This window comes from Hetaerina americana, unplaced genomic scaffold (assembly GCF_022747635.1).
Source record: "Hetaerina americana unplaced genomic scaffold, ioHetAmer1.1.p SCAF_4, whole genome shotgun sequence".
In the NCBI taxonomy this organism is placed as follows: domain Eukaryota; kingdom Metazoa; phylum Arthropoda; class Insecta; order Odonata; family Calopterygidae; genus Hetaerina; species Hetaerina americana.
In genome coordinates this window covers 53,777,999-53,793,217 of record NW_027286985.1, presented here as the reverse complement: position 1 = coordinate 53,793,217, position 15,219 = coordinate 53,777,999, and the positions used below count along the sequence as shown (strand labels likewise).

Sequence of the window (15,219 nt, the reverse complement as noted above, 5' to 3'; positions counted from 1 at the left end):
TCTCTTCAGTAATCATCAGAATTGGCCTGGGAGATGACTTTCAAACAGGGAAAATTTTAGTGAAGGTCTTTATGTTGATGTTTTCAAGGAAACGGTGATGGCTAAGGGAAATCCACGCTCCCCAGCGCCCACCTACTTTCAAGACACAGTTTACTTCTATTTTTTGTTGTCTTAATTCCCTCGCATTATTCTTGGAACGTACCCGTTTAACATTTAAAATGTCATCACGTGGTGGCAGAGGCTAGTGGAATATGTAATCGAAAGGAATTCCTTCCGGGAATACAGCCCCAGATCCGATCGAAGGTGTGATGCCAAGGATAAAAAAAATGAAATGACGTAAGCAGAGGTGTGGCCCAGAGCTTTTCGATCGCTTAATTGCCCACCGTGATCCGTTCTCCGGGGACATCAACTCCGTTACTGCATATATTTGTGCATGCGTGCCTTTTCGTGCACGTGTTTGTGTGTGTGTGTGTATATATATGTATATCATGTGCATGATCTGAGTATGTGGCATCCGTAAGTTGTCTTTCTAACACAACTCTTCTTCTCTCGTCCAAACAGGTTGGCGCGGCGATCGGTTCTGAAGCCGTCGTCACCATGGCGACGGGGGCGTATCGAGGGAGGGGCCTTGTCCCCCCCTCACTCCCCCTCATCCTCATTGCCCTCTTCGTGGCCGCCTTCTGCCCCGTCGACACTGGTGAGTAAATCGTCTTTTTTTTATGTCTCACGAAAATTATGTTTCGCCTCCACACAAAATGCGTGATAGTTTCGCGCTGTCAGTGTCCTTTCGTCCGTTTGTGGACTAGGTGGGTGTTTTGTGAAAATATTCAATTTTATACTGTATGTCCTTTGTGGAAATAATGATCTCACACATTTTTATTTCCTTTTTTTCATGCCTTATTTGTGTGGTATGGAGGTAATTAATGCTGAAAAAATTAAAATCAAATTCCTTGAAATATCATCCCTGTCACATGGTTTTGTTTTTCGCAAAAATTGTGGATCCGAAGCTCAGTGCCGCTACTCCATAGAGATTCGCGCCGTTGCCCCTGGGAAATTTAAAAAAAAATAATAAAATAAAACCGGAACACGACTAGAAAAATAATACTTAATCATTATTACTATTTAATTACAATTTTTAGGGCAAGTTTTCTATAAATGAAAGTTCTGAGTGAGTTCATGTCGTTGAATCAAGTTTAAGTCAGTTTATCATCTCGAATGATTTTTATCTTTCCTAATGGCATCCACTAATTTACTAGGCTCCGTCCAAGAAAGACGTCACTCTGTTTTTTTGCCGTTGAAAGCCATACTTCCCTATTTTATAGTCCATTTCATTTCCGGGAAGACGTCGTGGCGTCTGCGAAACATTTCTGCCAATTTCTCGCAATAAACGGCCATGCACACAAATCCGTTGGGTAATTTGCAGAGAAAGACTGGATCAAAAAAAAACAGCAAATCTTTACCCTCATACTAAACAGATCCAGAACACCAGATCAGTTAATGGAACTATGGAAAATCGCTGGTTCATGTAGTCTATCGACCTCCGCGTGACGTAACACTTAGCTAAATTCATAACCCACGCTTCGTAACGGAGAATCACAGTTTAACTCCCACCCCCTAACGCTTCGATACTGACATAGTTAACGTATAGGGTTTTATAGTGTATTTTTCAAGGGATTATTATACCTTTATAAGCTTACCCAACTTTCACTTAGGTGATTCTTAATCTCTCACGGGAAGTTTGTATTTTTTTATCGTACGGGTTTGAAGGGACACGCCAGGGAAAAATATTTTGGGAAACCCTGCCTGCCTGGAAACCTCGCTTCCATTTGAAATTCTCGGGTATATCATCCTTCGGATCGTGAGGCAGCGCCTCGAGGAACCGAATCTCCGAATCGGATTTGAGGATTCAGGCCGACCAAGTTTTTCTCACGGTTTTTTCACCCTCGGAAAGTGGCGGGCCCCTTAAAGCGCCCGTTCATGAGGACCCCACGGACACAAGTAGGTATTCCATCCACCTCCTTTGAGTGATGCGATCTCCGCAACCGTGCTGCGAAACGAGACCATTAAAGGGGATGATCAACCCCCGGTGCACGCATCCCCTGGTCCCCCGGTTGAAAGTGGATCTGAAATTACTCTCTCAAAGAGATTTTCTACTCGCGGGGTAACGGCTGTTTCAACTGCGTGACTCACTAGCGAGTGAGCAGGGCAAGGGGGACGAACCCTCCACCGGGCCATATGGTCCGTAAAATACTGTTGTTTATCCCCGTGCACTAAATCAAACACCACGGTTTTGGGACAACTTTTAACCCGGAGGAGCATTGTGCATGGAACGCTGCGCTTCTTCATTCGTAAGGTCGCTCTATTACTGGTGCTGATACTCGATGATGCTGGGAAGTTATTGTGGAGTATTTGGAATAATTTTTTTCTCGCTTACCACCCCATTCACCCAGTCCACCCCCCTCCCCATTCACCCTGCTCAAGGGTTTCGGCGAAAAATAATGCCGAGGTCACTTTGGGTCAAGTTGAGTGAAGAGTTATAGCTGGGCCATCATATAATCCTCAAATATGATCTTGAATTCGTTTTTGATGTAATTTCAGTTTGGGTTGTAAATTGGGCAGATTGGTGATCTCCGGGATATCACTCACAACGGGAGAAAACCATTCACAATGTATGAGACCGTTTATGGAACGATAGTATAACGGCATTGCGGAGCCGAAGAGTGCGGAGTTTCGAAATATGTGCTGTGATTTCTTTGATAAAATATGATGATAATAAATTATGCGAACTTACACTTCGTAGCTCCAAATATTACAGGGTACCGCCGAATCTATTGAATAATATGTCCACTCATGTCTGTGATCCGTCGGCAATTTGAGTGTTTTTTCTCCCTTATGCAACACCATCTCTGATTTTGCACGGGATCTACACTTTTACCATGCAAAACCCACTCGTTAATTGGCACTTATGAAGCCGAAAATGAAAACTTCGAAAGAAATCCTTTGAAACTAGAAAGAAACAAGGTTGAATGAATTCATTTCGTTCGTCTTTTGTGGGAGACAAAAGAATATTAGTCCACTCTGACAATCAACTAATAATTGAGGGTTCAACTACTCCTTCGGAAATTAGAACTCATCACTCGACAGTCTTTTAATAAAAATAATGTCCACTGAACTAAAACTTAACAAGGCGTTGATTTTTAGGTGAAATATTCTTCGAATGTACATGTAATAATCGCGACTTCATTGTAAATAGTAAATTCCAAATTATGCACATTGTCTTAAAAAGAAAACTTCGTCAAACGAAAAGGATGAAACACAATATCCATTCTTTTGGTGGGCAAAACCCTTCACATTGAGATATGACAAGAAATCGCGGCCCACGCGTTACCCTGCCGCCGCCTGGATAGGCGTTACACTTGTTACCGATCCGAATCCGCCGCAACAATCGAACCCAAAGACACCCGTGGAAGCGGACAAGGAAAGATGCTCTGCATTGGATGATCAACCGGGCCTTCCCGTTCCCATTCCCCCCTCTCCCCCTTAGCCGTTCCTCCTCCGCCCTTCCCTCTCCCCCGGAACACCCTGGATGGGTTCAATCAACCGCCCTAGTCGCCTTCCGCCGATAACCACGACTCTGTCCACCAAGGAACCTGTTCCTTCTTCTTTCGCCACTATCTCCGCTCCTCTCTCATTCCCCCTCCTCCCCTCGGCCCTATCTCAAGTGAGTTATTAATAGCCGACGAAGGACCGAGGCTATGGATTGGAGGAATCTGTCCCCTTCCCTTTCACCAGCTCATCTGACCTCAACTGTTCGCGGCCGCCGTAAAACGGCAAAGGAGAGGAAGGGGGAAGTGCGAGGGCGCAAAATGGGAGTGGTGAAAAAATTAAATAAAAATTAATCTGAGTCCTAAAAAATTTGTTGATGAGATTGAGGAGAGATTATGTCATATTGCGGAAGCCCTGTCCGCAAATGGAGGGACGCGTGGCTCCGCCGGGCTATTCGGGGTTACTTGGGTGCAGGTCATGCCTGAACTGCTCTCCCTCCGAACGCCACGCGAGCTTTCCGGCGTCAACGGGCCGATGGCATCTTGGAAGGACAAGATTTTGGACGTCATTTGGTGATATCCGTCTCAGGAAGGCGGTGACGTAATCACTTAAACAAGGGCGGAGCTCAAAAAATATGTTAAGAACACGTGTCATAAAGTTTTCTTTTTTTTACTAATGAATGAATATGTGAGATTACTCCATATTTGATGCACACGAGTTAATTATGTTAATTTTGGTCAACGGGATTTCGTCCTGCATGACATTTAAAAAATTATATACACACTTCGTTCATCATTATCGAATAAGAAAAATGTACTACTCTTTCTACGTTGAGTAAGCGAGTAGTAACGTCGTCACTGTAACGGAATCTACTTACTTAAGCATTCCGTCCCGCCAGGACGGCATAAATTGGAAGCGTAGGCTACCAATTAAATTCACCCTTCCATTGACTCAAATGTTCCACGCAGAAATGTTATCATCGGTGCATACAAGTTGATTAATCGACTGGTTAAGTACATCGAAAAATGTTCTTCAAGACCTGTCGCCATTAACTGTCAGCAACACATCTTTTTTAATGCGCGGAGAAGTTTCCTGGCAGTTGAAAGAACGTGACAGTACTAATTGAGATAAAGATGCTCCGAGTACTGACGTCAAATTCCACCGTTAACTCATTTATATCCTCATATCATAACCACAACGAGTCAGCCCAACTCGTTTTACAGTGTGAATCCTTTGTAGCCATATTTTTTTTCCTTTCAATGCCAAAGCTGCGCCAAATGCTAATCGAACTCGCGATCCTATGCTGTGATGTCCGTCTAGTGCACCGTCTAACCAACGAACGCAGGGAAATTATGAATGCTTTTATTTTATGCGTGTTTTCAATGAATACCCATGAAATAGGGGAAAAGGTAGGGTAGGCCCAACGGGTATCCCAAGAAATTCTTTCGGTCAGATGTGATACACAACTCTTATAATGCTTCCGACAATCCGCACATCGTGAGCAACCAATGAACGGCGTTTTCAGAGGCCGTCCTAGGATAGGCTTCCGTGATTGGAAGGTTGAGAACGTGGTTAAAAATCAAGATCCAACGGAATATAAACAAGCAAGCAATTTGCGAACGGGCGGAGTGGCGCGAGGTGGCGGCAAAGGTCGTTAGAGAAGTACATATCTCGCAATCTCGGTCAAAGCGGGAGGTGGAATTTCAATCCTTAAAATATGCTTGGGAGGGGGGGCCTGAAAGGGGGGTAGGAGGGTTGGAAGAGGCGAATGGATTTTTAAGGGCTCCTCTTCCCTCCCCCGCCCGTAACTGATAAATGGTGATTAGTCAGCCCAAGTGTCGGGCCAAAGCGGGAGAGGTGGGGTTGGCAGCGTGGATTGGGAATATCCGGTGGAGCGGTGTGAAGCGAGTGCTTTAAAAAGATGATGGATAGATCGAAGAGATCGATCGATCGTATCTGGGTTGGGTGCTAGGACGGTTATTATACACTCAGGCGATGAAGTCCTTTGGCAAATGATGGTGCTTGGCCTATAATGGGAACTTGGTTTAAATGTTTCCTGTTTTCAACCGGTGCCGTCGTGAATTTATTTACACTGCACCCCCGTTCTCTTAGCTTAATTATGTAAGACTCAGTCTTTAATAGGTTGTCTGCGTCATTAAACATATTCGGATATTGTTTTCCAAAAGTAGGTGTATGCTCACAGTACACGGAAGTTGCTTTAACGAAATTGAAATCAAGTTAACATTAGTTAAATTTTTCAATATTATCTTCGGTGTCTGAAATTGATTCATGGGAATAGGGATTCATAGGAATGAATCTCTAAAATTAATTAAAGATATTGAGTTTTCGCATGATTGAGCTTCGCAAGGTTATTTAACACAATATCTGATCCAAAATGTGCTTTAAAAATTCTAATTCTTCAAATGTTGGTTGAAATATTAGAAGGAATTAAAATACCAAGGTTAGCCCTCCGACTTCTAAGATTGGTTCATCATCTCTTCTGTAACCGAATTTGCCAACGTTTAAAATAAGCTTCTTTCCTGCCAAGTTCCACGAAAAGATTTGTATACGTCCATAGGCTTTGGATTTCGTTAATGCATTCTTGGGTGTGGCTTAAGGAGAATACGAACTTGCGAAAAGAAAATCTTATACATCTCATAGATATGCACTTCTTCCTTCCACACCACGGGAAAGGAATTCTTGGTCTTCCCCTTTCACAATAGTCTCATGTAATATTCATCCCTGATCCAAATTCCTGTTGATTGTCAGTCGCCACTTTCTCGGTCACCCGTGAACGAAAACGAATCTCGGAATCGGTTATATCACTGTTGAGCAGGCGAGCCCATTTTAACGAGCGCTGAATCAAACTTGTTCCCGGAAAGGAGCATTGATTGCGCGCAAGCGGGGCGCAAACACACGCCCATTTTTGTACCGGGAAATGTTTTAAATACGCACGCTCTTTGCGCGGGCGAAATCAACGCGAGAGAAAGGAAAAAGAAACGACAAAATGCATGGGAGGAAAAAAAAGACAAATGAACAGCGTGCCTTAGGAATAATGCCGTCTTTCCCGCGAAGCACGCAGTGTTACGATGCGCGAGACAATGGAAGAGAGAACGGAGATCGAGACACGATGGAGCGGTGGTCTCCTCTTACAAGCCTTCTTAAGGGTGAGAGAGAAAGAGAGAGAAAGTTAGAGGGAGGCAGGAAGGGTTGAGATAAGGGAGAGGGGCAGAGCAGATGAAATAGATTCAACGTCGACGGCTCCCGTTCGTGCGTTATGTGGGGATTATACCACTCGGGAGAGGCGGCCGCCCATTGCCCCGGTGAGCGTCTGTCTGGCTGCACCCGTCGCGAACTCAGGAGGCGGCGTCTGGAGGGATAGAGAGAGAGAGAGTCTGTCCTCGACAGCCCCGGTGCGGCAATAGCGGAGGGCGTGGCGCGGGCGGGCGTGAGTTATCACCCGCCGAGGATGACTCGCGGGGCTGTCAAGTGGTGCAGGGGGGGAGGTGGGACGATGGGGCGATGGGAGACAGGGCGTGGAAGGATGCAGAAAAGGTAAGGAGCGAAGGGGGGTGGGAGGAGTGAAGGGAGGAGGAAGCCGGAGACCGAGCAGTTGAAGGGGGCGGTTAAAGAGAGCGAAAGGCTCTCGCGTGTTGGCTGATACAAGGGGTGTCCGATCCGAGTCCGTCCTCATTCATATAACCTATAAGTGGCAAGACGGATGTCCACCGGGCATCGTCCGTGTCTCTTAAACGAGCGACGGGTAGTTTCACATGGAGACTTCGCAAGGAGAGCGATCGGAGATCAAATAGATCACAGGCTGGCGTCCGAGATTTTCTAAACGTATGAAATGAGAATCCTTGCAAGAAGTAAAGACGTAGGCGATAAATAAACATCAAAATACTACCAACTGCCGTTTTATTATTTTTGTTACCTATAGATAGTGATATAGAGAGCATTAGTAAATAGAAATTTACTAATCCCCTCTAAGGTTGCTAACATACTTAAAACACAGGAAAATGTAGTCGTATGATATTTACAATATATAACCATTATCATGGTTGTAGAATTCGGTCCAATCCTTTACAGTTTTACGGAGTAATATTTAAGAGTTTTCAAAACGCACCAAATAATTTTTTTAAATTTGGTCTTGTGGAAGTTAAATATTGCAATACTTACTTTATTATCATTTAATTTAGGGCATACATTACCCTAGATTAGGACGTATTTACATTTTTAAGATTGGAATTCCTTGTACTCGTAGATTTATTTAATACATTGGACACAGAAATTGGACTAGGATACAACCATATTTATGAAAACCTTTGCTGATTTCAATTGAATACTTTGTAATAAGATGCAGTAAATTAGCATAGAAAATGGAGAAATGAAGTGCTGCAGTAAATCCTTCAAATTGAAAACTCAATGTGATACAGATGCGTAATCTTACCCAAATGAAACTGAATGAAATGTTAGTTCTCACGCCAAATATCGCATTTACGAATTTAATGCTAAAGACCAGTGGCAGTCTTCTTAATTATTGAAATATTAATTTGAACTAGAAAAAATCCCTGTATAATTCGAATGGTTCAGAAGTATTTACCTCCTTTTATCAACTTACACTTCTGAAATATTTTAAGCTTATAGGAATATTTGACACCTTGGTCACGCGACTATTAGAGAAACCTCCGAGAATGGAGAATTCTATCGATCATTTAAACGTACACTTTGAATCTCAGAAATAGAGAAATTACCTAGTCTAATTCGGACGTGAATTTGAGTGGTATGCCGATTAATTGACAAGATTTTGTCAATATTCCATTGTAAAAAATATTGTTTACGATGTCATTAAATCGCTTGCTTTTCGGAAACAGAACTTTATTTCGCACTGTATCTGAATATTAATAAGTCATTAATTTCTTCCATCAAATGAATTCATGGATTTCTAAATGCTTTCATTCCTGATGGAATTAGGCTGTTCTTCTGTGGGTACGTAACGCCAACTCACGTAAGAAACAGTTAAAAGAGAGAGGTTGAATCACAAGGCCGGGCTGTCTTTACTGCCATCTTTGAGCGCAACTCTGAACGAAGTGTATGCATTGCGCTACCATTCAAATGAGCAGAGTCGGATGCAGTGTATCCATGTCGACCAAGAAAAACTATTCAGGAAATTATAGGACCATAAATTCAACCTCTGTAGACATGAAATAAAAATACCGATATCCTATAGGGTTGAATTCTAATTGATGCTTTCATTGAACACAAGCACAGCGAATCCACGCGTATAATTCATGGAGTTACCTGTTTGAAATTCAGGTTCAGGTAAAGGGAGGCATTCACATTCCTCCATGAACCAGGTCGCCATTGAAATGGACTTGTCGAACATCATTGAAGATGTATATATTAGATTCAAATCGAATACCATTCCATGGGTAACTGCTGAATATCTATAACTGTTATACGCAAAGGAAGACATTTGGCTCTCTACTCACGCTCGACATATTCTAAGTTGGTCTCCAAAGTTTCATAAAAAGAATAAAGCAGGAACATAAATCTTGTTGAAATCCCTCCTTTCAACTTATAACGAGATTTTTACTCTTAAACGGTTAAAAAAAACTATATTGTTGGTATTTGTAAAATATTCCACGTCGTGCATTGCATAACTACTCCTGAGAAGAATGTGTAACATTTCTGTAGTCATATTCTGTAATAACATCCTTGCTCCTATCTCCTAAAATGATTTGTCGAGAATCCTCTGCAAGTGATTCACTTTTCCAAACAGCCTAAAGCATTCAACGAGCATATTGCGACATCCCATCTGCGCCTTAGTAGGCTGTTGCGTTTGACCCCTTATTGTACTCAGCAGCCAAACCATGCACCGGAGGTGGAGAGAAAGTCGACTTCTTGGCTGCATTCTCGCATCGAAAACCATTTCGATTGCGATCTAATTAGGAGCAAATTGGATTCCGATCACGCAATGCGTTACCAAAGTCCTTTCCCCGTTAAGCTCAGGTCTCACCACTCCCCTCAACCCGTGAAAGGTGAGAAAGGAAATTCCAGAAACGCATTACGTCTGGCCTCACCCGGTTTTGGTAATACGGTAACGTCGCCGCAACCGCTTGACTGTTCCTACCGCAAATCCGCGCCGCATTATTTATTTATATAAATAAATGTGCCACATTTCATCAAGTGTTAATGTGCTATCTAGACCTGCAATATTGGTGCAAATTTTTCCATGCATTTACCTTCAAGTAATTGCGAACGTTATGTCTGGACATGAGGAAACACTTGAAGAAAACGTGATTTATTTTAACGGTGTTAGTGATCTTGTTGGAAGCCAGCATGCTTATCTATACAAGAGGTTAGAGCATCGGTCCGGCAAGTCAAAAGATCCGTATGTATGTACGTACGTACGATATGTATGTATGTGTATATATATATATATATATATATATATATATATATATATATATATATATAAATAATATAATATATATATCTGTATATATATACTCTCTATATATATATACGAGTATATATATATATATTATATATAGTATACATATATACACTCGTATAGCCATAGGTCATATACAATTACTTACTATCCAAACGTTAGTAGTTAAATATTTTAATTTCATTTTTATATAGTTCAGAATTTTTTTAATGTCCTAATGTTCATCCATTTGAAGAATAATTGTTTAAATTATCGACGCTTGAAATTATTTTTTTCTTTTCTTTGTGGTCGGATTGCTAATACCTCTCTTTCCGTAAGATCTGTAGAGGCGTGACCCCGCGGGGGAGGGGGGGGAAGAAGTGGGCTTAAGCTGCAGGACGTTGGAAACGTGCCTGATGAGACCCACCTCGTCTTCGCGGAGACACAGGGGGGAGAGGGGGGTGTGCAAGAAGTGAGAGAGTCGCGAAGACTTGGCCGCGCGGCCGGCCTCGCTAATCCGAGACTGCCGACGCCACCGCCGGTGCGGGGCCACCACAACCATGGGGTTCGCTGCCCCTGAACTTGGGGAGAGAGGCGGCCGCGCGGCGACTCCGGAATGGATAGAGAGCAACCGTTTTTATGGTCCGAGCAGGGAAGCGGGGGAGGCGGAGGGGAAGGGGATGGGGGTGCACGGGCATAGTAGGAGAGAAGGGATGCGGCGGTAGGGGGAGGGTGGGGGGAGTTTGAGGGGAAGAAGAAGGGGCTAAGGATGTGTGGTTGAGGGGGGAAGGTGGATTGGGAAGTGGGCGGGTGTCGAAGAAAGGTAGGGGAGGTGTGTGTGGGAGATGGGAGGGGGTGGCCAGAGGGGGTGTGGGGTGCATCCGGCTGACCTTCCTCGACCCCCGACCTCCGGAACGCTGAATCTTTTTTTCGCCTCACACTCTCCCGCCGCGAGAGTTCCCCCTCCCTCCACACCCCCACACGTCTCCGCCCCAGCCCTCCCTCTCCCTTCTTCCTCTCTCTCTCTTTCTCTTTCTCCCACACCGCACTCTCCTCCTCCGGGGTACTTCCGTGAAGTCACGATTTAACTTGGCCACAAGTCCAGCTCTCACGCTATCCTTCTCCTCGTATCCCTCTCTTCTATTCTCTTTCTCCCTGCAGCCAATGCTACACGAGCTGGAGGCTGCGGGAGGTGCGAGGAAGGGGATGGTTGAAGGAGGGATCGCACTTGACTCTGTAAGGCACCACGGACCCGTTAGTGTGTACATGCATTTGAATGGGCACGTCTGCCGGTCTCGCCATGCCGTGCTTTCATTCTTTCGCCTTGCTTTCGCTGCATTAATTTTCTAAAGAATGAGAAATTATTATGTACGCCCCGCCGGCCGTTTTTTTATCTTGGTGTAAAGTTGAATCTGAGGAAGTTTCCACGGTACACACAAGCTAAAATACCTCTTTCCCGGCTGTATCGCATACAAGTGCCAATGTGGTTGAACATGATATCAAATTCAATGAGCTTTTCGCGTTAGTGCCCGTATTTCAAGTGTGAAATAATATTCGAGGGAAGTTGAGCGATGTACTAAAGTGAAGCCATAAGTTTCTCTACAAAACGTGTTCTTAAAGATGGTATAAAATGAAATCAATTCAGGGGTTAAAATATTGAATCTTCTTCGTTTTATTGCTGTGAAAATTCAAATGCTAGGTACTTAAGCACACGTTGGGTTAAATAAATAAATCAATAGACTAAAATTTGAAGATGTTAACTGAAAATGTGATGTACGCGTAGGTATTAACTGAGTTAAGTTAGGTATGCAGTAACTGAGTTAAGCTAAAGGCCATTTCAAGTAATTTGAGTAAAATTAAATTCGAAATATTTTTTTTGTCAATCTTCAAAGAACTTAACAGAAACTTTTTCACTTGCATGAATACTCATGTTAAAATATTTGTCCATTTCTAAAAAAAATGGCATCATTATGAAGTATAACGAATAGTTTTCTTCTCTCTAAATATGCTGGGAGAAGTGCTGGCCACTTGAAGTTTTCGTATTCTCTCTCCATTTACCTCGCATCTAAAATATTGCTTACCAGAATACCTTTTCATAAGACGAATTGACTTTTAACGTGTTTTACCAATTAATGGTTTAAAAAATATATTTAAATTAATGAGTTAAGAGTTATTCGAAAAATTAACTTTTTAGCAATGAATTCGTTACTACCTAAGTCTGCATGACTTCGATATTTACCTGGGAAGAGCACATTTTCGCTCCTCCGTGTCGTTGTAAAATATTTTATGGAAAAATTCTGATCACTAATATCTATGTAATTCCTCTTTTGTTCTCGCGAATGAGATTTGCATAAATCATTTATTTAAAGTCGACTTTCTGGACCTTCTAGAGTTTCCGCATCATTTCCCCATAGTTAAGACCCATCAGTAATAAAACAGTACAACCACAAATTCTCTGGCGATTAGATTCCATCGGTATATTATAAACTCCGTCGTATTCCTCCTTCCAAACACCTGAACACTATCAATGTAACAATTTATATGTAGTTTACTATTTTTCATTCTTTTGTAATTCACATTCAAACTGCAAGCTTTGCTCCTCTATTGAGAAGAATGCCATAGATTCTCTTCTCTACATTTTAATTTGTTGAACATTTTTGTTTATTTACCCTAGTGTAGAACGAGTGGAGTTGTCACAAATTTCCAATGGTCGGAAAAAGTGATGCGTAATGAATAGTAACATTTTCTGTTTTCAGAGAAAAAGTTTTTTTTCAGATTAGGAAATAAATCTGTTTGTACTGTGGAAACGAAAAAAAATGTTTAGTTTTTCTTTGTTCATCATGGATGTCCACAAATTTTCAGTCTCTACACTCGTATTTGATATAAATTGAAATTAACTCCGTTCCTGTTCAACTTTGACACCGACCGCCACGCCGTGCTCTCTCCGCTCCGCTCTGCTCCATCTTCCCACTTTCTCCCTCTTCGATTTAGAAAACCATGGGTTCAACATTTTCAACCGCGACTGCGTCATAGTCGCATGCATAAAGCCCAGCGAATTATTTTTTTTACGGTGCCATAAATCCTTACCTGCTGCCTTATAGACGGCGTTGACGTCACACCACTGTGAGATTATCTCCTCCCGAGACATTGATGATGAAGTTGGAGGAAGGTCGTGGAGTGGTTGCTTGGAAGAAAAAGGCACTTCTGATTCGCAACACCTGTTTTGAAATTTATGGGCGCCAGAGAGAAACGCAAGAAGAAATTGCGTAGAAGTAGGGAGGCGTTCTTTAACGAATTTTCCACTTGAAGTTATAAAGGAACACAGTTATAATACCATATACAATCGTATGGAGATCTTCTGCTGTTATTACTTTTGAGAATTTTAATAAAAAATCATTTAATTACAAATCAACCAGTGCATTTTGTCTTTCTAATTATCTTGAGCTAAAATTAGTTAGATCTGACCTAGCTTGACTAGAATATAGCATTGAGACCTCCAATCATGGTCAAATCATGAAGCAAGGAATTAATCTGACGGCATTGTTTTTTTAATAGTATATATGAAAGCAAAAAGGTTATTACTATCTTATTGTATCCAGCACGTATTTGATATTCACTTCGAGTATTTAAATTAAACTTTAATCAAAATCTAGATATTTTATAATGTCGATTAAATTGATCAGTGGGTGAGTCACTCATCTTTATTAAAAATGGCTGAATAAATATGGTCAGTTAATTCTTCCAAGTAATTGGGCCGCACCAATATTTGGCCATACCATTAATATTACTATTGGTAAATTTGTCCCTAGCTTGAGTAGCTTGCACGTTAATTTTCACTTCAAATGTAATAATTTTTTTCACACCTAGAATTTTAATATCTGACTTAGTAGTTGTTACATTGCATGATGACAGTTTGAAATTTATCCAATCATAATTCCCTCACCCACAATAGTTTAAATGTTGTGCATATTTGCCTCTTTACGATGACACTGTGAATTTGAAGCAATTAAGTGTAACTCAAATAAATATTATTTCTTTCCAGCTCCATGGCATAAAGCCAAACACTCCCCCGATCGTCACCACCTGCAACAACATCGCATGAAGTATAACCCAAGAGGTTACCACTACGAAACTCCTCATGGTCACCATCTTGATCATCATTACGACCAGCAGCAAGAGCACCACGATGAGCTACGCCATGAAGATCACCAGCTGGAACAGAAACCCAGTTCTTATCCAGTTGATGACTTCTATGGAGGTATGTAATCAAGGGCATGACTTACTCATGAGAAAGACACTTGCTCTAAATAATAATAGCAATTCACCTGAGTTGCCTGGAAAAATATTTTCTAATTTTCCATAAGCTTCCAAAGGGTACAAGGGATAAGAGATGACTTGATTTTGACCTTCAAAATTACGATAACCCTATCCTCGCCGTCCTAGGTTGATCCGCTGTCGTTTTCCAACCGTCCGTCGAATTAGACGCATTTATTTGCGTGAGCTTTAAGTGCTAGCTAACGTGACGGGTGCGAGAAAGGCGAGATAGATACTTGTCATTTTTATAGACGATTCAGTCCTATTTATTTTGTCTCGTTTTATTCTGTCGTCCATCTTTCCCTTTGGTAATTACTTCAACCTTCGAAGAGCCTGTGGGATCGTCATACGAACCCATAATTTTGTATCCTCCATGATCCAAGCGACGATTTCTGTTTGTTCATAAATTGAAATAACGTGCCAGCCATTATCGCTAAATGGCTGCTAGAGTATTGATATCTGAAGGGGAAGCAAATGATTTCTGTCGCCTAACTGCTGGGTTTTCCTTGGAGATCTTTACCCGGTCATTGTCGACTCGCAAGTGTACCACTTTCGCACTGCTTCAAGAAGGCTCATGAGAATTATCCTCCTTCATCACCTCCAGTGCGCATCTACCACTTCTTGGAATACAGCGAAATCCAGGTGTGCATTGCTGTTGTGACATTACCTAGTTTTATCGTGACATACGTCACAGTGAGTTTTACGAAAGGTAAAAAGTAGTTTAACCCCAAGTTTTTTTTAACGATAGGTTCAATGAGATCCGCATGATTCAGGGATTAACTTCCACTATTATATCGTAAGAAATAAAGCCACATCATAACCTTGCGCTCTTCTAAAAGAAATATGGACCTTGCATCACTCGAACGTAACTCCATGGTCAGAGAAATGGCTTCGATGTGCGGCAGTGTGTTTTCGATTCTAAT

At 42.0% G+C, this 15,219-nt stretch overlaps 1 protein-coding gene across 1 annotated transcript in view; it reads left to right on the top strand.

The window, feature by feature from the left end:
- Positions 1 to 597: 597 nt before the first annotated feature.
- The window catches only part of LOC139692212 (titin-like), a 43,216-nt gene continuing 28,594 nt past the window's right edge, over positions 598 to 15,219 (top strand). Inside the window, exons 1-2 of the mRNA XM_071590277.1 lie at positions 598 to 697; positions 14,025 to 14,240. Of these exons, the coding sequence (XP_071446378.1) occupies positions 598 to 697; positions 14,025 to 14,240 (316 nt within the window). The remainder of the gene's footprint in view (positions 698 to 14,024; positions 14,241 to 15,219) is intronic.